The sequence below is a fragment of the Littorina saxatilis genome, linkage group LG2, assembly GCF_037325665.1.
Source record: "Littorina saxatilis isolate snail1 linkage group LG2, US_GU_Lsax_2.0, whole genome shotgun sequence".
In the NCBI taxonomy this organism is placed as follows: Eukaryota; Metazoa; Mollusca; class Gastropoda; order Littorinimorpha; family Littorinidae; genus Littorina; species Littorina saxatilis.
This window is the reverse complement of record NC_090246.1, coordinates 78,229,633-78,253,293: the sequence shown is the minus strand read 5'-3', so window position 1 is coordinate 78,253,293 and position 23,661 is coordinate 78,229,633. Positions and strand designations below refer to the sequence as shown.

Below are 23,661 nucleotides of genomic sequence, written 5' to 3'. Positions count from 1 at the left end.
GAACAGAGGAGGCTTTGCATGCACACCCTCTGATGTTTATATCCTTCTACGGTTGTTAGCTTGATATTCATTCAGCTCTGAAAGCCCCCCATTCATCTATTTCATCAGAAAGTGTATATAGCTGAAACATCAAACAGCAACACATAAACTAAGGGGGGGGGGAGGGGGGTATTCTTCTCTTTTTTTCTCCTTCTGTATATTCTTTTTTCTCCTTCTGTATATTGTTTTGTGAGAAAACAATCTCCAGGAGAAAAAGACATGATTATGCACTTTTTGCACTCGGAATTTCACATCATAAAATATGGATAAGCGTAGAATGTAGACCCATTAAAAATGCTTAGCATAAGAATGAAAAATACTGAGCCTATCTGATTTCTGATACAGTAGAAACTACATTTTGAGACCCCCCATTTTACATACCCCTCTCTTTTGAAACCCTGTTTTCTCAGACTTTCTGCTGATAAACTATGTACATTCACCGCAATTTCTAGTCTCCCTTATTTATAAAACCTGATTTTCTCAGATTTGTTGAGGTTCCACTGTATACTGTGACTGTTCAAGGGAGAGAAACAATTATTGTAGTGGCTAGGGAAGGGAGCATTACCTCCCTTGTCTTTTTCCGGTTCACATGGCTGTTTGTTGTGGCTTGCCAGATGTTATCAAGTTACTTATTTTGCTCAACGACCCTCTTCTCTTCGTAAGACAATAGTTGAACAACTACAGATATTCAAAACCTGAAAGCAGCTTGTATCTTACTTTTGAACTTTTTGAGTAATCAACCAACAAGAAGTATGAGTAAACCACAAGGATTTGAGTTCTGGAGAACAAAACTGCGGTCTGCCAAGTTTGTGGTCGCCCCGATGGTGGATCAGAGTGAACTTGCCTGGCGAATACTGAGTCGGCGTTATGGTGCAGAGCTGTGCTACACGCCCATGCTGCACGCATCGGTGTTTATACGAGATGCAAACTATCGTAAGGAGTCCCTTCAAACTTGCGAGGAAGACCGTCCAATGATTGTACAGGTGTGTTCATACTAATCATAGGATTGTTCACTGATGGGAAATTGTACAATCTGGTTATTGTCATGCTACGGATGATGTTGATGACTGGAAGTGGAAGGTGTAGGTCCACACTTTCAGCTGCACCATGAAGGGTCAAATAGATTATCTGAAGAGGTTCATTCACTCCATGAGCAAAGAACATGTACTACTACACAGGTGTATTATCTTCAAGTTCCTATCCCCCTTTATTGGCTCTGTCGACGCCCGTTTTTAACCGCTTGGTTCCCTTTATTTAATAAACTGACCATAGATTGTCATCGTACTGAACTAATTCTTCAGAATCACCAAAGCCATTTGGAATTCTGGGTAGGGAAATCCTTCCATGCAATGACATCAGTGCCATGTGGCGATTGGTCAATGCATTTCGGAGAAGGACTACAAGTACAACATAATGTTGGCTACACTTGAAATTAACGCTACTTGAGATTGCTTTCCAAACTTAAATATGAAGTGAACAGGAGCATACGGTCATGCAGTTATTAACTTAACTTACCTCGAACAGTGACATCGACAGAATGTACAGTACACAAATTAAAACAGAAAAACTCGGAAACCAACGAGTCGACATATGCTCGAGAACTCACGTGTAATGTTCGAAGTTCAACTTTCCATTTTCACCTAGAAGAACTGTGTGCCGGGTTGGCCTATTGGTAGAGCGTTCACCCACTGACCTGGCTGTCAGAGGTTCGAATCACTGGCAAGAACATATATATATTTAACTTTTTTCTTTCTTTTTTTTCAACTTTTTGGGGGATTTTCTGCACTCTTAATTCTTGTATTTTATTCATGTTAATTCATTCCAAAAGTTTTGAGTGGTGTATTGAAAATCGAATTTAGAATGTAACTGCCTTTGAACAACTGCCCCACAATCTCGTATTCTATTTTTAGTCCAGGATACCCCCGTCTATTTGCTGGAGGAAAAATGTAGTTTTCTTGTCAATTTCATACTATTTCTTGATGGATTAGAAGCAGCTGTGTATAAATAAAACCATCTTCTTTCAAACTTGTGCATCTGTACATGTATGCATGTTCTTTTATCTTTCAGTTTTGTGCAAATGACCCAGACACTTTTCTTAAAGCTGCAAAGTTGGCAGAAGACCATTGTGATGCTGTGGATTTGAACATTGGCTGCCCACAGAGCATTGCCAGACGCGGTCACTATGGAGCATTTCTTCAAGATGAATGGGAAGTTCTAGAAAAGATGGGTAAGACCAGAAGCAAATTACTATTTTCATGAGTGCACACATGTACGACCACCTGCCCATTACGACCACCCCAAAGAAACCCTGACGAGGTTCTTTCCAATATATAACCACCTTTGCATAACGATTACATATATATATCTCTATAAGGACCACTTTGGGTTGGTCCATTTGGTGGCCGTTCTAGACACGTTTGGCTGTGCTTCTGTTTATACATCAACATGAGACCAAAAATTAGCTTACTAAGGCCTAAAAAAAAATAGGTGTGGTTACGGTAACCCGACCTACCCTATTTTTAGGGGCCGACCCTATAACTTTTTATTACATTTGTCAAAAAAAAAACCAAAAAAAAACCCGAGTGCAGAAAACGCAATGAAAGCGAAATCGCCAGAGTCGCACACTAATTTCCCTGTCAAGTAGGTTTAATGTGTACACAGTCATTAGGAAAAAAAGTAAAAAAAAAAAAAAAGTGATTGCCTACCTTCCTACCCTATTTTTTTTGGCTATGTTACCGTAACCACACTTTTTTTTTTTTTTGTGCCTAATAATAACTCTCTTGGAGAGTGATTCCAATTCACTAGTCCAACTATAAACTAAAAGGGACAAACAAATATGTGTATACTTTTGTGGTCTTTAATCCCTGCGCTATCAAACTCAAAGCAGTGTAAAGTACTAATAGTAAAACTGTGAAGAAAATACTGGAATCAAGCATAAGCTTATGTGTTAGGAAACGCTACCGTTGCTGAGCTTTGGTTCAGTTTTGTGTGTTGCATGTGGTTGACTTATTTGTACTTTGTGGGAAAGTACCGATATCATATTTTGTAAACACAATATTTATGCTTGGACGAGAATGCAGGTGAACTTTCTAGTCCTGTCAAAACAAGTTGTTTACCATGCTGTTTTAGTGTGAGTTCGTGGCGTTCGATCGGATTAAGGGCGTCGGCACCTTTTGATGTACGTCACCATTCTAGTCCATGGGCGGTTCGCATATAATGTAGTTGTATCATGTTCGGTCTGGAATATTCTCGAGATTGAGTATTTACTATATATGCCAGCGCGATTTGAATGTTAAAAAGCTTCTATTTGAGTTCTGCTACGTTGTGCAGTTGTATGTATTGAATGCTGAATAAATCCTCGAACTCAATTTGACGAGTTGTTTTCTGTTGCTGCGAAGACGGGCGACGTAGAATAAAAGAACACAACTATACGACGTTTGAGAACTTGTGGCAATCTCAAGTGCCGTGTAACAATTGGGGGCCAAGCCGAGGATCTACGTTTAACGCCAAGGGTTTTCCAGCAACAAGGACAGTCATGACAGTCACAGGAGGTAGCCATCAATCGGGTGTATCCTGAGGGATCAGTATTGAGACTACGGAACCGTGGATTCGGTGTGACTGGTGAAGAGTTTGGTAATCGCCGCAGCTCGGTACGGTGAGCGACGCCGGAGTGTATCGGGATTACAGAGGTTAGCTGCCGTTTGGACGAGACGGACTTCGTCGCGGAGCTAGTGCATTAATACTACGAAATACGACTGGGGTACGTCGTGTACGTATCGTGAGCAGAGTGCGCCGTCACGTTAGACGAGGAGGGTGGCAGCCTGCGTCTACGAAGGTGAACAGCGACGAGAGAAGCATCGGAGGTGCAGTAGAGACTGTGTTCTTTTAGAAGACTACATTCGTCTACGTTCGTGGCTGTGAAAGAATACAGACGAACGCACCGGAAAAGACCAGAATGGCTGAATTCTGGGCAAAAGGAGTTGAACTGGGACTGAAAGGCAAGCAGTTGACGGAGTTCGTCGAGTCCCAGACACGACTGCTGGCGCAGCGTGAAGAAAGACAAGCGCAGCGTGAAGAAAGACAAGCGCAGCGTGAAGATAAAGAAAGACAAGCGGAGCGTGAGCGTGAACGTGAAGAAAGAGAAGCACAGCGTGAAGAAAAGCAAATGGAGCTGAAACGCTTAGAGCTCCAGATAGAAATGGAGACCAAGCGCTTAGAGCTTCAGACAGAAATGGTGCGTGTTCAAAATGAGCACGAGGCACCACGCCAAAGAGATAACCAGCAGCAAATGTTACACAGGGCACCGAAACTTCCAGCATTCGCTGACGGGAAGGACCAGATCGACTGCTACCTTGCAAGATTCGAGAGGTTCGCTGAGAGTGCTAGATGGCAGCGCGACGACTGGGCGATTCAACTCAGCGCACATTTGACTGGGGCAGCACTTGAGGTCTACACTAGACTCTCAAACGATGACGCCAGAGACTATGATGTACTGAAGGAAGCTCTGTTGCGTTGCTACAACTTCACTGAAAGGGGCTACCGTCAACGCTTCCGCGAATGCCAGCCATTGTCTGGAGAGACACCGAGCCAGTTTGTGGAGCGCCTGTCGTCATACCTGCAGAAGTGGGTGGAGTTATCAGGTGAAGAGCAGTCATACGAGAGTCTGCGGGACTTGATCGTGAAGGAGCAATTCCTTAATGCCTGCCCGAAGGACCTGGCGACCCGCTTGGAAGAGCAAAAACTGCGGGGTTTGAAGGACATTACTGATGCTGCTGAGCGTTATCTCATTGCTCATGGAAGGACCCTGGGGACGTCAAAGTCATCGAAACCTTTCCAGAAGAGCGGGAACCAGGGAAACCAACCTGCCAAGGGACAAACTGAGTCCGCACCATCATCCAATGAAGGGCAGAACATAACGTGTTTCCATTGCAATGCCAAGGGCCACCGAGTTGCCAACTGTCCCCAAAAGAAAAATAACGGACATGTCAATGACAAAGCGCAAGAACATCGACGGAGATATTACGACAACAAGAGGCAAACGAGTGGCTCGAACCAACAAGTATGTGCGAGCAGCGTCATACTTCCAAGGGCTGCCGAGCAAGTGGCTACACCATCGGACGTTGAAGAATGTATATCTGATGGCCAGCTTCTACTCGCCAATGGCAGGTCAATCTCTGTCGTTGCCAGCGCAGCTGTGTCAGTGTCGAACATGCCCGTGTCGAAGGGATTTGTTGAGAAGCGGGAAGTGACTGTTCTCAGAGATTCGGGCTGCAATGGAATCATTGTCAAAGAAGATCTGGTGCCGACAGAGAAGTTCACTGGTGACTTCAAGTGGACGCTCATGGCTGACAGCAAATGCGTGAAGGCACCAGTGGTAAAAATCCAGATCGATACTCCATACTTCACCGGAGAAGTTGAGGCCGTCTGCCTGAAGAAGCCCTTGTACGATCTACTAATTGGGAACATTGGGGGTGCGAGACGTCCTGATGACCCTGATGTCGAATGGAGAATGGGCGCAGCTCAGCCTGCTGTTGAGGAGGAAGACCCACTGCCATTCGCGAATGAAGATATCAGCGAACTGTTACGAGATGACAGAGCAACTGTGCATCGCCGCGACCAGCCGCAGGTTGTAAGCGCTGTGACGACCAGAGCCCAGGCGAAGAAGGACAAAACAACTACGCCACTCAGGGTCACCAACAGTTCTGCAACTGCTGTCGTGGACAGGGATCGGCTGATTCAGCTACAGGAAGCTGATTTGACCTTGACAAAGTACAGGAGTCGTCCTGTCAAGGTGATGACTAAGGGCGAAGGCACTGTGCACTTTGAAGTAAAGGCCAAGATCCTGTACAGAGTGTTCCAGCACCCGAGAGTCAACGGTGGGAAGCCATTACGTCAAGTTCTGGTGCCTCAACCACTTAGGCGCCAGGTGATGGAGGTGGCCCACGACTCTATTATGGGAGGTCACCTGGGGGTCAAGAAGACATCGGACAGAATCCAGGCTGCGTTTTACTGGCCAGGACTGCATGCAGATGTGACTCGATTCTGCCGATCGTGCGATATTTGCCAGAAAACCATACCTCGAGGAAGGGTCCCGAAAGTGCCGTTGCAGAAGATGCCTTTGATCGACCGACCTTTCAAGAGGGTGGCCATTGACCTCATCGGCGAGATCAAACCGCCAAGTGAAGAGGGTCATCGTTGGGTACTGACCCTGGTAGACTATGCAACCAGGTACCCAGAAGCCGTGCCTCTGAAGAAAATTGACACCGAGACTGTTGCCGAGGCACTTGTGGACATTTTCAGCAGAATTGGGGTTCCTGAAGAGATCCTCACAGACCTGGGGACACAGTTTGTCTCTGAATGCATGGAAGAGGTCAACAGGCTGCTGAGCATTCGTCACTTGACTACGACACCCTATCACCCGATGTGCAATGGGCTGGTCGAAAAATTCAATGCGACGCTGAAGTCCACGCTGAAGAAACTATGCAGTGAGCAGCCAAGGCAGTGGCATTGCTACATCAATGCCTTGCTGTTTGCATACAGGGAGGTGCCACAAGAGTCCACTGGATTCTCCCCGTTCGAGCTGATGTACGGGCGGACCGTGAGAGGCCCGATGCAGATACTAAAGGAATTGTGGACGAAAGATGTGGACACACCTGAAGTGAAGAACAGTTACCAGTACGTGTTTGAGTTGCGAGAGAAACTGGAGGAGACTCTCGAGATTGCGAGAGAAAACTTGAGAAAGTCTCAGGATAGTGGAAAGCACTACTACGACCGCAAAGCCGTAAACAGGAAGTTTACACCAGGTAACAAAGTGCTGATACTGCTTCCCACTGATCACAACAAACTACTGATGCAGTGGAAAGGCCCATACGAGGTTGAGGCCGTGGTAGGGATCAACGACTACAAGGTGAATGTCGGCAAGAAGTCCAAGATCTACCACGCTAACCTCCTGAAACTGTATGTGGAGAGACCTCCGGAAGCAGTACAGGTCGCAGCAAGTGTGGAAGAACCAGCCGAACTAGACGAGTTCGATGGTGAGGAACTACTGGAGTTGGGAGACCTCCACAAGAAAGAGGGAGTGGATGACGTCAAGTTAGGACCTGACCTGACAGAAGACCAGCAGAAGGAGCTGCATGATTTTATGGGCGACTTCACCCATAGGTTCTCTGATGTTCCAGGCTCTACGTCCTTGGTCGAACATGAAGTCCACCTCACATCTGACGTTCCTGTTCGCTCAAAACCATACCCTATCCCGTTTCAGGCTCGGGAATCCTTGAAGAAGGACATCGACAACATGTTGAAGATGGGGGTCATCCGTGAGTCATCATCCCCTTACTCATCTCCCGTTGTTGTTGTCAAGAAGAAAGACGGCACAAACAGGGTATGCATTGACTTTAGGAAAGTCAATAAGATCACCGTGTTTGACCCTGAACCAATGCCGACGGCAACTGATCTATTCCGACAGTTAACCGGCAGTAAGATCTTCTCAAAAATCGATCTCAGCAAGGGATATTGGCAGATTCCTGTGCGCGAAAAGGACATACCAAAGACTGCCTTTGCAACTCCAGACGGAACGTATGAGTGCCTGCGGATGCCTTTTGGCATGGTGAACAGTGGTGCTACCCTGAAGAGGGGAATGCGAAAAATGCTCAAAGGAATGAAGAATGTTGTGTACTACTGGGATGATCTGCTAGTCCACACGGAGACCTTTGCGGAGCATCTGGAGACTTTGAGGGAATTGTTTTCCCGCCTGACAAAAGCTAATCTGACCGTGAGACCCAGCAAGTGCATTTTGGGGACCGACAACGTTGACTTCATAGGTCATTCACTGAAGGAAGGTCAAAAGGGGCTTTTGTTGGAAAACGTCACCAAGATCCTCAATGCGCCACGTCCTGAAACCAAGAAGCAGGTGCGATCCTTCCTTGGATTGGCTGGGTACTACAGAGAGTTTATTCCAAACTTCGCCGCCATAACGGCGCCTTTGTCGGACATGACCCGAAAAGGATGCCCCAACCGAATACTTTGGGGACCAGCTCAGGAGAAGGCATACCAGACCGTGCGCGACCTGATGTCACGAGACCCGGTGCTACGCCTTCCTGATACTGCCAAAGAGTTCATCTTGCGTACAGACGCATCGGACGAAGGGATCGGCGCCATGCTGATGCAAGAGCATGGAGGTAAACCGTTTCCGGTCAGCTATGCCAGCAAGAAGCTGTCAGGAGCCGAGAAGAACTACTCGACCATGGAGAAAGAGTGTTTAGCCATCGAGTGGGGAATCAAGAAATTTGAACTCTACCTCCAAGGGGTAAAATTCGTGCTTCAGACTGATCACAAACCCCTCACCTACCTGAACTCTGCGAAGTTTGTGAATAATCGTATCATGAGGTGGGTGATGTACTTGCAGAACTTTGATATGCGAGTGGAATCGATCAAAGGTTCAGACAATGTTGGAGCAGATTTTCTCAGCCGAGTATGTGAGTAAAACTGTGTTCATTCTCCAACAGACTAATGTACATACCTGGATTTCAATCTGTTATGTATACATAATATGTGTACAGGTAACGTTTCAATGATTGAAAGAAATTAGGTAAATTTCTTCTGGTGTTGGGGGTAATGTTAGGAAACGCTACCGTTGCTGAGCTTTGGTTCAGTTTTGTGTGTTGCATGTGGTTGACTTATTTGTACTTTGTGGGAAAGTACCGATATCATATTTTGTAAACACAATATTTATGCTTGGACGAGAATGCAGGTGAACTTTCTAGTCCTGTCAAAACAAGTTGTTTACCATGCTGTTTTAGTGTGAGTTCGTGGCGTTCGATCGGATTAAGGGCGTCGGCACCTTTTGATGTACGTCACCATTCTAGTCCATGGGCGGTTCGCATATAATGTAGTTGTATCATGTTCGGTCTGGAATATTCTCGAGATTGAGTATTTACTATATATGCCAGCGCGATTTGAATGTTAAAAAGCTTCTATTTGAGTTCTGCTACGTTGTGCAGTTGTATGTATTGAATGCTGAATAAATCCTCGAACTCAATTTGACGAGTTGTTTTCTGTTGCTGCGAAGACGGGCGACGTAGAATAAAAGAACACAACTATACGACGTTTGAGAACTTGTGGCAATCTCAAGTGCCGTGTAACATTATGCAAGCCACCTCTTGTTTAAAATTCTAATGATAGCATTTTGTTTGTGAACTCATAGAGAGAGAGAGAGAGAGAGAGAGAGATTTGTTTCGATATTGTCGTCCTAATCTTGACTATTATGAGTGGACTATTTGCGCCTCAATATTTTATGTATGTTCTCACATTTTATGTTGTTTATTGTAATGCTACATATACACCACACCTGAGTTTCTCCTCGTTGAGATAATAAAGTGGTCTATGTCTATATTTGTTTGTGTGTTCATGGTTTTTTTTGGTTTTTTTAGTGAAAACCTGTCATGAAAACCTGAAAGTCCCAATTACCTGCAAGATACGAGTGTTTCCTTCTGTGGAAAAGACAGTGAAATACGCAAAGATGCTGGAAGCAGCTGGATGTCAGGTAATTTTGCTGAATGCTTTTGCTTTAGTTCAGATGCACTTACCTTTTGGTAGCCTTTTTGAGTCACTTGAGAAAAAGTGACTCTATGTAATCGGTCAGTGTTAGTCTGTCCGGCCAGCCGGCCGGCCGGCCGTCCGTAGACACCACCTTAACGTTGGACTTTTCTCGGAAACTATCAAAGTGATCGGCTCATATTTTGTTTAGTCGTGACCTCCAATGACCTCTACACTTTAACGATGGTTTCGTTGACCTTTGACCTTTTTCAAGGTCACAGGTCAGCGTCAAAGGAAAAATTAGACATTTTATATCTTTGACAAAGTTCATCGGATGTGATTGAAACTTTGTAGGATTATTCTTTACATCAAAGTATTTACATCTGTAGCCTTTTACGAACGTTATCAGAAAAACAAGGGAGATAACTAGCCTTTTCTGTTCGGCAACACACAACTTAACGTTGGGCTTTTCTCGGAAACTATAAAAGTGACCGGGCTCAAATTTTATGTGAACGTGACTCATTGTGTTGTGAATAGCAATTTCTTCCTGTCCATCTGATGCCTCATATAATATTCAGAACTGCGAAAGTGACTCGATCGAGCGTTTGCTCTTCTTGTTTCCCAATCATCTTAAAGGCACAGTAAGCCTCCCGTAAACCATCACAGATACGATCAGACAGTACAAACACCCTTTCATTTAAACACTCACCGCTTGAGAACATCCTAGGTGCCCTCCGTAAAGAGCGAACAATTTTCAAAGAATTTATTTTTGCGTGGTTTATTTTGCCCCTGAGCCATCGTGAACCCGTGTGATCCAGTTTTTCTTTTCCACAATGTAGATAGTCGTCAGTTAGTAATTTGAATGCGACTCGATGTGAGCTTATCTGCAATAGCACGTTATTATGCACGAAACAAACGGCTGTGGTTCACAAGAACTCTTGCGATGGCTTTTGACTGTTGAGAGGAACTGGCAATATGCATAAACCGTCGTCTGCTACGACCCTTGCGTTACCCTCTTCTGGGCTTTTCTTTTTTAAAACTTTCAAAACTTCGAATTGTACTGATCTTGTCTTGATGAAAAAAGAATTCTTTTATGATTAAAGAATGTTTGTGTAACAAAGCTGTCAATTTATTATTTAGATTTTAAAAGTTAAGTGTATCGCAAAAACACACTACGGTCCAAAAACATTCTGATAATCATCGGTCCACGGCTATCGCCAGTTTAGAATGAGATCCGAAGGGAAGAAACTCATTTTTGACATGAGTTCAGGATGGGTCCAAAAAGTGTCCAAGACAATCTGCAAAATTAATTCTTTAAAAATTGCTCGCTCTTTACGTAGGGCACCTAGGATGTTCCCGTTTGGTGAGCGTTCAAATGGAAGGGTGGTTTGTACTGTGTCTAAAAGCCTGACAGTATCTGTGATGGTTTATGGGAGGCTTACTCAGTTACTGTGCCTTTAACTTGCTTTGCAATTTAACTATTTTTATTTTGTATTGATTTGACATGCTAAAAAGATGTGCATATCAAGCATGTAATGTAATTATTGCTATTGGACAGAAAGTGAGAAAGGATGCAAGATATTCTTCTTTTTTTTATAATATAAATGCTGGTTAGTTTGCATAGATATATATATATATATACGACTAGTGTCTGTCTGTCTGTCTGTGTGTGTGTGTGTGTGCGCGATGCACGGCCAAAGTTCTCGATGGATCTGCTTCAAATTTGGTGGGCATATTCAGGTACACCCGGGACAGAACACAACCTGGTCGATATTTCAACACGTGCTCTCAGCGCGCAGCGCTGAACCGATTTTGGTTCCACCTCAGCTACCCGGGCCCCCATACCGACACACCAAAGCCAAAGTTCTCGGTGGATCTTTTTCAAATTTGGACACCGTATTCAGCTACACCCCGGACACAATATCATCGATTAGATATTTCAACACGTGCTTTCAGCGCGCAGCGCTGAACCGATTTTGGTTTTTCTGTTCATTTCACCATTCCCAGTAACTCTTCCTTAACTTCTCCAGTGTTTTGCGTTTATCTCCCTTCCTTCGTGTGGCTTCAATCCATATTCCCGTTTCTACGTTACTATTTTTAGAATGTCACTGCGCTGTCCAGAACGCTTCCCTTGCACCCGTAAGTTGTTCTTACTGTCAAAGTGAAAAGGTCGAATCAATTTATAGCCACGCGAAAAATACACTGTCACCTATCTCTATATATTTATAGATATACATATATATATATACGGCTTCTCTGTGTGTGTGTGTGTGTTTGTGTGTGTGTGTGAGCAACACCTGTGGATTTTAGAGTTCTGTTTGTGATGGGGTCTAGCGGCTTTTGTCTGTCTGTATGTTCTGGCATTTGAGAAGCCACAACAGATAATATAGGGCTAAGAAATAAGCTTTAAAATTCTCAATCACGTTTGACAGGACTTCGCCTTCAAAGGTGATTGTGGTGAACCGCCACGCTGTCTGTCTCTGTCTCACGATTCACCCCGGCAAAGCCGGGTATTCCTCTAGTGTATATATATATATATATATAAATGTAAGCATATTGTTTTGTTTTGCAGTTGCTTACTGTCCATGGGCGGACCATTGACCAGAAGGGGGTTCAAACTGGACTAGCATGCTGGAAGATTATCAAAGCAGTAAGGTCAGTATGTTCATCATACACACACCAAGCAGCCTTCTCAAACTTAGCAAATATTTTGGTTCCAATTTGAAGTCTTTGAAATGAATGCTTACTGTGGGGTTTTCATTATTTTATGCCAATAGAAGGAGAGGTGTGTTCAGGCCATACAGAATTGGTGCTTGCATGTGTGTGCATGACTGTATGCTTAAATGCTTTGTGTGCATACATGTTTTCTTGTGCACAAGTGTGTATGTGTTAGTATAAAAAAAAAAATGATGATGATTTCAAGCATAAGCGAGAGATCTCTGTCATATTCAATTATTGCAATTTTCCATGTAGTCATGAGTTTTATAAGCTGAATTCTGTTTGTGCAGGGAAGCAGTAAACATCCCTGTGTTTGCCAACGGAAACATTCAGTATCTGGAAGATGTTCATCAGTGCTTAAAAGAAACTGGTGTTCAAGGTGTCATGACAGCAGGTACTTAATTTATGTTTCATAATGTATGATGTATTTGCACATTGTTCTGTAACACACAAAGCAAAGAAGTGGCTGGCTAACGCCTTCTTGTGAAGCTAACATCAGTCATGTCAACCCATATTTTGTATTACATAGTTAAGTACTTATCCCCAAAGGGTGTTGTTTTTTCTCACTGGAATGCCAGTTGATTAAGATGGTTGTGTTACTTTTTAACTAAGAATTATCAATACAAAACATGTGCTATTTTTATTTTTATTATTACGACAGGGTGACGCTATATTAGTATATAGTCCCCCTTTTACAGTAGGTGCTCTGCATTGACAGAGTTGTCTCCCAGCCTTGAGCTTGAGCGATTTTTAGTAGCTCTCCGTTTCTCATGCGTCAGTGAGATAGTTCACACCTGTCAGATGTAGAAAGCTGTTTTTGATAGGGTCAGGCAGCTGTTGCATACTCTTGCGAACCTTTGCGTTCACATAACAGTTTTTATACAGCTATTTGTTTTGCCCAAACTCACTCCTGTTTGACTGGCTTTGCCTCCAACTGTAATTTGAGCGTTGTGTGCACTTGGTTACATTATGTTCCTTTGTTTTGTTGCTAGAGGGTAACCTACACAATCCTGCCCTGTTCCATGGCCTGTCACCACCAATATGGCAAATGGCAGAGGAGTATCTGGCTCTTGCTGAGAAATATCCTTGTCCGACATCACATGTACGTGGTCATCTCTTCAAGATCTTCCATCATGCGTGAGTTTCCTAATGTTCTGTATTCTGTGCAGTAGCTAATGTGAAGAGTTTCTTGTAACTTTTTCAGTGTTGGTGTTCAGGTTTATAGAATCTGATTCCCGTACAGTGCTTGTTTGCATTCTGGTTTTTCAAAAAAAACTGATTCAGAGAATCATACCAAGTCACATTTTCTGTTTGTACATGTACGATTTTTTCATCTTCGTACACACAGAAACCTTTGAGAATTAGGGAATTATGTTGTAAAAAACACAGATTTTAAAACTGTTATAGTACATGTGTCATTTAACTTACATATGTAGTTTCTTTGAAATTTGTCATTTTTGGTTGTTATTTGTTTGTTTATTGAATGTGATTTTTTATACAGTATACATGTACTTACTTTCTAGAATGATGGCAAGTGATGTTATTTGTTGTTGTTTATGTTTCAGTCTTCATATACATAGAGACATTCGGGAATTAGTGGCTTCTGTTCGGACAATCGCCGAGTTCAAAGATGTCACTGCCAGGCTGAAGGAGAGGTGCCAGGTATGTTTAGTCAAATATGAAGTCAATACTTTGTTAATTAGAAGGAAGGGTTTACATATATAAAACTTTGATATATTTTCTAAAAATACACGCAGCTTATGGAGTAATTATTCAGTGTTGTTCCCAGCATCAAAAGACAAAAGGTCAGTTAGACCTGGATTGAAAGTATGTAGTATTCGTGGCTTTGTCCATTTGGTAGGAACATTGATGGTCACAGGTCCTATTGCATGTCAAAACGATCGGACGGGCCATCGGCCAGGAATCGGGCCGATGCGTCAGATCAAAAAAGTATGCATCAATGACCAGGCCTCACTGATTATTGTATCTTAATGTTTGTGGATCTTCTTCTTCTTCTCTTCTTGGCGTTCGCAGAGGTTACACAATCAGTCCAGCACTGGTGATAAATGTTGTCGTTTTCTCCAACTCCTGTCGACTGCCGTATAGTTTGGTCTGCAAGGGAGTTGGTGACGGCCACACTTCTTTTCGTTCCTCATCTAGTAAGGGACATCGCTGTAAGATGTGTTCCGCTGTTTGGTCCTCTTGACCGCAGGCACAGGTTGGTGATGGCGCCAGCTTGAACTTTCGGTTCATGTGAGCATTGAGCCTGTTGTGGCCAGTACGCAGCCTGATGAGGTTGACTTGCTGCTCTCTGGACATTGTGTGGTAGTCATCTCTGTTTGTCCTTGGCCTCATCAATGCCTTGATGATTGTCTTCTGCTCACTAAAGCTGACACTGTTTTCAGGTTGGTCTTCCACGGCTCCTTCTTTTGCCAGCTCATCTGCCCTTTCATTTCCTGGTATCCCACAGTGTGCTGGTATCCACTGGAGGACAACTCTTCTGGTTTGTCTGACCATCTGTAAAGCTTTGGCCAGCTGTGGGAGTTTGTCGTTCTCTAGGGCCTGAAGGACTGAAAGGGCGTCCGAGAGGAAGACAACTTGGTAGCAAGGGTCTGCGGAGTCCTGAACCAAGGAGGCGGCCTGCATGAGAGCTTCTGTTTCTGCTTTATAGTTTGTGCAGTGTTTGCCAGTGGCAACGCTGGATGTAGCTGTATGTCCCCCAGGGAACTGGATGAGAATGCCTGCACCTCCATTGAGCACGGCGTTAGTTGCTGATCCATCGGTGTATACATGGATCCACGCCTCTTTTGGGTACTGTTCGTCGATCAGGGCTAAGGTGAGTGCCTGTCGAGCTGTGTCATTCTGATCTTCTCCTGAGGTAACATGTGGAACACTGGTGCAGATCTGGATGCCTGGTTTCTCTGTTGCCTTGGGGGTTTCCTCTTCTTCTTGAGTCAGAGGTAGAGTGTTCTGTGGAAGGACTTCCCTGTACTGTCGAGAAAGTCTCTTGCTCTCGTGTACAAAACTGCTCCGTTTAAGCCGGTTCTTGGTGAGGTTGCTCAGTCTGTGCTTCATGGGGTGGTCGGGTAGGCACTTGAGCTTCTCGGCCTGTACCATAGTCTTGGCTTCTCTTCTCTGAGAGAGGGGTTGGATGGTGGTAAGCTTCTCCATTTCCTTGATGGGCGTGGATTTCATTGCACCGGTGATGAGTCGGAGGGCCTGGTTTTGCACACGGTCAAGGGTCTGCAGGTTTGTCTTGGCTGAGGTTAACCACGCTGTGGAGCCGTACTCGAGGTGGGGTCTGATTGTTCCCTGGTATACTGTCTTCAGTATCTTCTCGTTCGCTCCCCAGGTGGTACCTGCCAGCTTCCTGAGTATGGCTAGCTTGCGCCGGGCCTTCGTTTCTGCCTGTGCAATGTGTGGTTTCCAGGTCTGCCGTCTATCAAAGGTGACACCAAGGTACGTTGCTTCTTCATCCTCTCTCAGAAGAGTTCCACCAAGCCTAATGGTTCCGGCTTTCTGCTTTGGCGACAGTGTGAATAGGGTGGTGGAGGATTTCTCCTTGTTGATGGAGACGCACCAATCTTCTGCCCATGCGTTCAGCCTATCTGCCGCTTGCTGCATTCTGTAGGTGGCAGTACTTGCGTGCTCCTCCTTGCACCAGATCACAAGATCGTCTGCGTAGAGAGCAGCTTTGATCCCCTTGGGCATCTCAGACACCAGATCGTCGATGAAGAGAAGGAAGAGTGTGGGGGAGAGGACTCCGCCCTGAGGGACGCCATGACGAAGGAGGAACTTCTTGCTTTTGGTCTGGTCGACGTTAACTCTTGCCCTGCGGTTATAGAGGTAAGAGCGAATCCACTGGTACATGTTGCTGGACACGCCTTTCCTCAGCAGTTTTACAAGGAGTCCATCTTTCCAGACCTTGTCAAAGGCCTTCTGAAGATCTATCCAGGTGACGAAGACCAGCTTCTGTTCCTGAAAGGCATCTTCAACTTCTTGCGCCAGGTAAGTGACCTGATCTTCAGTGCTGCGGAACTGTCGGAATCCAGCTTGTTCAGGGGCGAGGAGGTTCCTGGATTCCAGGTACCACCTGAGGCGCTCGTTCACAATTCTCTCCAGGGTCTTCACAACACAGCTGGTGAGGCTGATTGGGCGATAGCTGGTAGCCTTCTTTGGATCCTTCCCTTTTTTTAAGATGGGGATCATGATCGCTTCTCGCCAGAGTTGTGGTAGCGATCCTTCTTGCCAGCTGCTGTTGAAGACCTCGAGTAGCTTGTTCTCTGCTGCACTACCAAGGTGGGTTAGCATCTCGTTGGTGATGCCGTCTGGGCCAGGGGACTTCTTCGCCTTTGACTTTTTCAGAGCTGAGTGCAGCTCGTGGAGTGTGAGTGGTTGACTCATGGCGTCCACTGTCGACTGTCTGGCAGGTCTCTCTCTTTTCTCTCTTCTTGCTTCTCTCTGTTTCTCGGGGCTAACATGGAGGTTGCTCTCAGCTGCATAGCTTTCAGCAAATTGGTTGGCAGCATGCTTTCCAGTTAGCACCTTCCCGTTCTCTTCTAATGTGATCTTTCCTCTGCTGGTGTTCTCATCATTCAACTGCTTGGTGAGCCTCCAGAGCTTTCTGCCATCCTTCTCAAGGTTCAGAGAGCTTGTTTTCTCTTGCCAGCTTCTCCGTCTTGCCTGTAGCTTCTTTTTGAGAAATTTGGCTTTGGCTTCCTGGAGGCGGATGTTGTTGTTTTGTGACGGGTTGACTTCTGCTTCCCTTCTGGCGTCTGCCAGATCATCATCCAGTTCCTGCAATTCATTGCTCCAGTAGGGCTTATAGTCTCTCCTGGCACCCCTGGGAATGGACTCACGCGCTGCTCTGAGGATGCTCATATTGAAGTCCTTCGCCACCATATTGATGTCTCGACCCTCGACTCTGATGTCTTTGGTGAGTTCGCTGGTGCGGTGTCTAAAGAGGAACCAGTTCGCTCTTTTGTAGTTCCACCGTGGGAAGGAAGCTTCAGTGCAGGACTCCATGCCCAGGGTCAAAAAGACTGGCCGATGGTCACTTCCACCTAGCTGTTCTCCGACCTCTCTGCTGGTTAGCTGGTGCATGTCTTCCGTGCAGAAGGCTAGGTCAGGAGTTGATGTAGTGTGCCATCTTCTGGAGTAGAATGTAGGGCAGTCAAAGGGACTGTTCAAAAGGATGAGACCTTTGTCGTCCTGCCAGTTCTCCACCTCTTCTCCTCTCCGATCCAGGTGGTCATATCCCCAACTCTGTGAATGACTGTTGAAGTCACCCACCACAATGAAGTTGGAGGCCTTTGCGGGGATCGTGTCAAGGGCGAGGTGTCTATCATTGGGGCAGTAGAAGTTGACAAGATGGAATTCTGATGTCTTCGTCTGGATTCGAATCACCTGATATTCGGAGTCCTCCATGTGCGTTTCTATCAAACAGGCATTGATGTTGTTCCTGATGAGGGTCAGGATTCCTCCTTTGCTTCGGTCTGTTCTGTCGGACCTAAGGCATTGGTAGCCTCTCACTTTGAAGGACTTTTGGGGTGTCAGGTGCGTCTCCTGAATACAGCAGATGTTGATGTTCTTCTCATGCAGGATATGCTCCAACTCTGTCTTCTTGTTCAGGATACTTTCTGCGTTCCAGTGCATGACCTGAAAAGGTCGCTGCTGACTGGGTTTCTTCCTGGTTGTGGTGGTGCCAGTCACTTTCCTCCCGCGTCCCCTGGCGTGACAAGACGGACGGGAGGGACCTCCAGTAGTTGGGGCTGGGTCCCTTTGAGGCATGGGACCCGACGCTGCTCCACCCTGGGGGGTCCTCAATGGGCGAGCGCCATTTCCATCTGTGCTGGTTGATTGTGTCATCATTTGCGTAAGTGCGTGTACCCGTGGTTTGTTAGAATGCGCCGTGCGGCCCGGGTCCTCCGTCTTCAGCATTCGGGGTTTTCTGTCGGGGTTACCTCACCCTTAGCTCATGGCCCGTACGTCCTACCCTGAGAGCACAGGGGGGAGGATTTTCCGGGATCCCACCCGGAGCCAGTTTGGTCCGCGGCCGCAAGCAGCTGATCTCCATATCTGAAGACCGTTCCCCTATCCGCCACCCGGGGACGCGCTGGGTTGGGGGTGGTCGCCCCACTGAAAATCCCACACTGGGTTAAGAAAGATCAGCCTGTCCCAGATGTTTGTGGATGTACATGTATGTATGGTAATAGAGTCAGCTAGCTCATGCGACTTAATTTTTGAGTCACTTGAGAAAAAGTGACTCTATGTAATCGGTCAGTGTTAGTCTGTCCGGCCGGCCGTCCGTAGACACCACCTTAACGTTGGACTTTTCTCGGAAACTATCAAAGCGATCGGGCTCATATTTTGTTTAGTCGTGACCTCCAATGACCTCTACACTTTAACGATGGTTTCGTTGACCTTTGACCTTTTTCAAGGTCACAGGTCAGCGTCAAAGGAAAAATTAGACATTTTATATCTTTGACAAAGTATCTCGGAAACTATCAAAGCGATCGGGCTCATATTTTGTTTAGTCGTGACCTCCAATGACCTCTACACTTTAACGATGGTTTCGTTGACCTTTGACCTTTTTCAAGGTCACAGGTCAGCGTTAAAGGAAAAATTAGACATTTTATATCTTTGACAAAGTTCATCGGATGTGATTGAAACTTTGTAGGATTATTCTTTACATCAAAGTATTTACATCTGTAGCCTTTTACGAACGTTATCAGAAAAACAAGGGAGATAACTAGCCTTTTCTGTTCGGCAACACACAACTTAACGTTGGGCTTTTCTCGGAAACTATAAAAGTGACCGGGCTCAAATTTTATGTGAACGTGACTCATTGTGTTGTGAATAGCAATTTCTTCCTGTCCATCTGATGCCTCATATAATATTCAGAACTGCGAAAGTGACTCGATCGAGCGTTTGCTCTTCTTGTTAATATTTTTATTCCAGGCCGATGTTGAAGAATATGAACAAAATCCTGAGGAAGCAAAGTCTCACTTCAAGCTACCTCACCCCTACTGGATCTGCCAACCCTATGTAAGGCCTGGGTATGTCAAATTTTGATTCGGTCTTCATGTGTGAGCTTTAGAGCAGTATTTGGTGTGCTTGCATGTTCATATTTTTACGACATAAAACAAACAACCAAGTGTAGTCTTTAGTGGAGTTTGTTTGACAGAAAAAGTCAGGAACTCGTATTTTTGTTTCTGTTTGTAATTGTTTCTTTCTTGGTTTTTTTTTTTTAATTTCTTTTTTCTTTCTTTGTGTGGATGTTTGTATGTCCCGAATAAAATTCCTGTCTTCATTATACAGTTTAAAGTGGTGTTGCAATGAACTGTGGATATTAACATAACTGAACTATAAAAAAAAGTGTCTTGCAGACCAGACGCCAATTCTGACCCAGAGAAACGAGAAGTGCGAGATGAACTGAATCAGAAGAAGGAGGAACTCTTGGACAGCATCAGGGAATATGGCCTTTCAAAGAAACAGCTCAAGAAAAGGTTGAAACATCCGTCAAAAAACTTTGATCCCAACAAAAAGTTACGTTTTGACACCTGCTTAACTTGTCCCAACCCTAAGGTAAGTGAAGTTTTTGTTATACCATGCTATGAAAAAGGTCCCTAAGTTGCATATTTGGCCATCTCAAATCAGTAAATAAGCAAATTTAATTTATGTATGCATGAAACGTGGAAAAGATCCCTAGTTCAGCTTAACTGCGAAGAAGTCAATCACTGCAGTTGCGGGTAAATTTACACTTATGCTACTAGGCCGATTGCATATTTCTTAGACTTGTGTACTTTGTGTGCTTTCAGCTGAAGGCAAAGTTTGCTGATGTACTTAAAAGATTTCTCCAAAAGAGGTATGTGCAACAGAAGGTTCAGCTATGTTAAACACAAGCCTTTTCTTTTGTTTGGTTGTTGCAGGGATCAAGGTGCGAATTTTCTTTGTGCAAAGGCTGCTGTCGTCAACAGGCATCAAAGGAAATTCTGGACTGTGAAGGCAAGCATTTAAAATCCTCTTTCAATCTGGAGTGTTTTTAAAGCGTATATACCCACAGAGTTATTTTGTTGTTAATTCCCATCAAAGGAAGATAGGGACTTTGAAACTAGGTTCACAATCTTCTGTTTTAAACAACTGTTTTCGTTGCATAAAAGCAGCTGTATGTTTTTAAACGCTTTCTGTTCATCTATAGTTGAATTGGTTATGGATTAATTGTTGTTTGTGTTGCCCATTTTTTAACAGGTAAATGTACATTATTCCTTTGCAGCTCATGGAATGCAGTACAAAACCAAGGCTGCTAAACTGGAAACCTCGGCACATTCACAACTACAAAATGATAGTAAAATACGTGTTCCTTCGTCTGATAATGAGGAACATCTACTCACATCAGAACCTCACAACAGGAAGCTGAACAGATCAGTTTCTCCAATGTCAGAGAGTAGAAATCTGAGTGAGAATGTTGAGAAATCTACCTCTCCACAGGAAGCAGATGTGGCCAGCATTGATTTATGATGAAGGAGAAAACTTACGACAATGTGAGAGAGAGAGAGAGAGAGAGAGTGTGTGTGTGTGTGTGTGTGTGTGTAAATGTTCAGCCATGAGTTTGCACTCACATCTCAGGTTATAGTGTATTTGAGAGAGAGAGAGGGAGATTAGGCATGTGCATTTGTGTATAAGTGTTCAAATGTAGCAGAACTGTATGCCAAATGTGTAGTAACCTTAGGTTTGACAAGCTGTTGTTTTTTTTCTTTCTTTTTTTTCTTCTTGGTACATGCACTTACAATTAAATTATGATGGTTTTTTTACAGAAGTTATACACTTAAAATGAATTATGACTGTTTATAAAACCACTAGAAATGTTTAGACAAGTTTTCACACACAAGCTTGTGTGCACATACACACACACAGGCACACTGTTTCCGTAAGTACTCTTCCCCCAAAATAACCAGAAGAATAATTTTAATTATAACGTGAAAAAGAAAAGAAAATCCTTTCTACAAGCACCTTTAAATAAGAGTTAAAATAAAAAGACATTTGTACATCAGTAAGCAGGATAAGAGAACAGCATAATTGAAAACAAAAATGCAGACAGATGACAAATGTGAATACAGAATATTCCTTTTTGATTTAAATAATTATTATAAGAATATATTACTTTTTGTCATATGTTGCAGCTTTTTATGAGAAACCTGTTTCAACATCATTATGGACATTCTTCTTTGTATGCTATAGCTACAATAAAAATGACCCATGAAAAATACATAAGTTCTGTGCTCATTAAAACTTGAATACAATGCACACAATACCGGTACTATCTGCGACATGGTTGCTCATTTAAATTAATTATATATATAAAATAAAAAATGTTGATTCAGATTGCACAGCTGTTAGTTAAAAATCTGCCTTCTGTTGTGACAGAACTTGTAAAACTGGTCCTTGTAGTTGTAGTCTTGCACTGACTGACACGAAACACTTCGACCATTTTGCAATGCCATTGTGCCTTGTGTCTGTAACAATCCAATAAAGACATTACTTGATTTTTGGTTGTTGGAACACATTAAGTATGAACGCAAGCTCCAGTGAACATGGAATAGTTCTCTACAGAGAAATTGCTTTTAAAAAACCCAGGGATTTTTGTAGTCTGGGTACATACATGTATATGATATGAATTGTCATCAAAATAGTTTTGTTCATAGCATCTGCTGTATCTATTCTCTTCGAAAATGAATATGTATGCACCACCAGCACAAAAAGGTTGTCATTCCCCGTTTCTGTTTCATCACAGTTCTGTGAATTTCAACAGATTTGAACATCCTTCTTACACTACATATCTGGAAAAAAATCCTTTTACACGTTACAAACTTGAAATTTGTTTCTCACCTTGAGTGAATGCTAACAGTGTGTTTGCTAGTTTTTAGAAATTAAACATCCTGTTGCTGAACCTAACATACTTTTCAGGTAAATGTTTATTAAATTTCATATTCTTACCCCAATTCTCATAAATGCATTGACTTCAATCTCACATGCTAGATGTAAAAAAACTACTCAAATTACCTGCCCTTGCTAGGGTGGTAACCAAGCTAAAAACAGACGCCATAGCCGTTGCTATGCCCTGTCCCACCTGGTTACCCATAACCCACCGCACACCACGTGAGCGCCGGCATCCGGAATAATCATTCTCGACTTTCGACGACACATTTCAGACGTGCGGAATTCGTCTGCTCACTTGGCTTTCCCTAGCCCTTGTCTTTGTGATGTTATGGGCTTGGGGGGGGGGGGGGGGGGGGGGGGGGGGGGTCTTTAACCTGTTCGCCTTTCTTTTGGTAAGACCTGCCTTTTTTATTGAATTGAATTGTTGTTTGTTAGCTGCTTGTTTACAGCCGCTTCAGAAATTTACTTTTCTGGTGGACTACGATTTCGGCCATTTACAAGATGGCCGATGGCAAGCAGTAACTTAGGGCTAGGCAGGAAGTGAATAAGGCTGTTAGCCCTTTTTAGAAACCTGTGCGGGTCGTTGACCCTTCGAGTAGTACTGCTTTTGTAGTAGCTGTTCGTGCGGATAAGGTTTCGTTTTTTCTTCCCAGCCCTCCTCTCCTCTTAAGGAGAACCAGTCAGTGTCTTCCACTTTCGGGGGACTTAACGATGAAATATGTGTTTATTGCTCAGCAGTTTCAGGCACGATCGGCCCGCCCACTGTGGCGGCGTACTCCTTGGCAGCTTCGCATCGTGGTCTGGTGCAAATGGCCAGTTCGGTTCAGCCCTTTTTTGCCTCTGGTGGCTCTGGGTTGTTCGCGAGCACCCTCTCCTTGCGGGAGGGGGGGGCCTGCTCCCTACCTGCCTCTGACCACTCTGATTACCTCCGGTATTTCTCAGTGTGTTGGGGGATGAGGGGGGGTGTTCCTGCTTCGCACCGTGGTCTTGTGCAAATGGCTAGTTCGGTTCAGCCCTTTCTGCCTCTGGTAGTACTGGATTGTTCACGAGCACTCTCTCCGTTGGGAGAGGGGGCCTGTTCCCCGCCTGTCTCTGCCCGCTCTCCTTGCTTTTAGCACAGCTGAGTCGGGCATGCAGCCCCCTTACCGTTTGAAAGGGGGAGTGGGGGGGCACGGTAAGTCACAGCCTGGCCTGGTTCCCACTCTGCCTCAATAGGGGCAGGGGGCTGTGTCAGTGGCCCACCCTTTCCCGCCCTCAGGGCAGGATCGGGTGGGGGCTGTGACGGCGGCCCACCCTTTCCCGCCCTCTGGGCGGGATCGGGTGGGCGCTGTTGGACTGTCTCTCAGTCTATACCTCCATTGACCTTGCCCGGCAACCGCCCCCCTCGGGGTGGGGGGGCGGGAGGGGGGCGGTGGGGCTACTGGACGTCAG

The 23,661-nt window shown here is 44.7% G+C and overlaps 1 protein-coding gene across 1 annotated transcript; it reads left to right on the top strand.

Moving 5' to 3' along the window:
• Window positions 1-572: 572 nt before the first annotated feature.
• On the top strand, window positions 573-21,836 carry LOC138959786 (tRNA-dihydrouridine(16/17) synthase [NAD(P)(+)]-like). The gene is made up of 11 exons (XM_070331397.1): window positions 573-1,022; window positions 2,107-2,266; window positions 9,468-9,580; window positions 12,146-12,228; window positions 12,582-12,685; window positions 13,284-13,428; window positions 13,857-13,953; window positions 19,252-19,349; window positions 19,680-19,878; window positions 20,223-20,298; window positions 20,567-21,836. The coding sequence occupies exons 1-11, from the start codon at window positions 792-794 to the stop codon at window positions 20,809-20,811; spliced, it is 1,551 nt and encodes a 516-aa protein (XP_070187498.1). The 5' UTR covers window positions 573-791; the 3' UTR covers window positions 20,812-21,836.
• The last annotated feature ends 1,825 nt before the right edge of the window (window positions 21,837-23,661 follow it).

Bases quoted from the DNA above. Each gene is read 5' to 3' on its own strand.
- LOC138959786 (XM_070331397.1), top strand. From the start codon at position 792: ATGAGTAAACCACAAGGATTTGAGTTCTGGAGAACAAAACTGCGGTCT. The intron at 12,686-13,283 runs GTACTTAATTTA...TTTTGTTGCTAG, and splicing joins TCAAGGTGTCATGACAGCAG to AGGGTAACCTACACAATCCT. The intron at 19,879-20,222 runs GTAAGTGAAGTT...TGGTTGTTGCAG, and splicing joins TAACTTGTCCCAACCCTAAG to GGATCAAGGTGCGAATTTTC.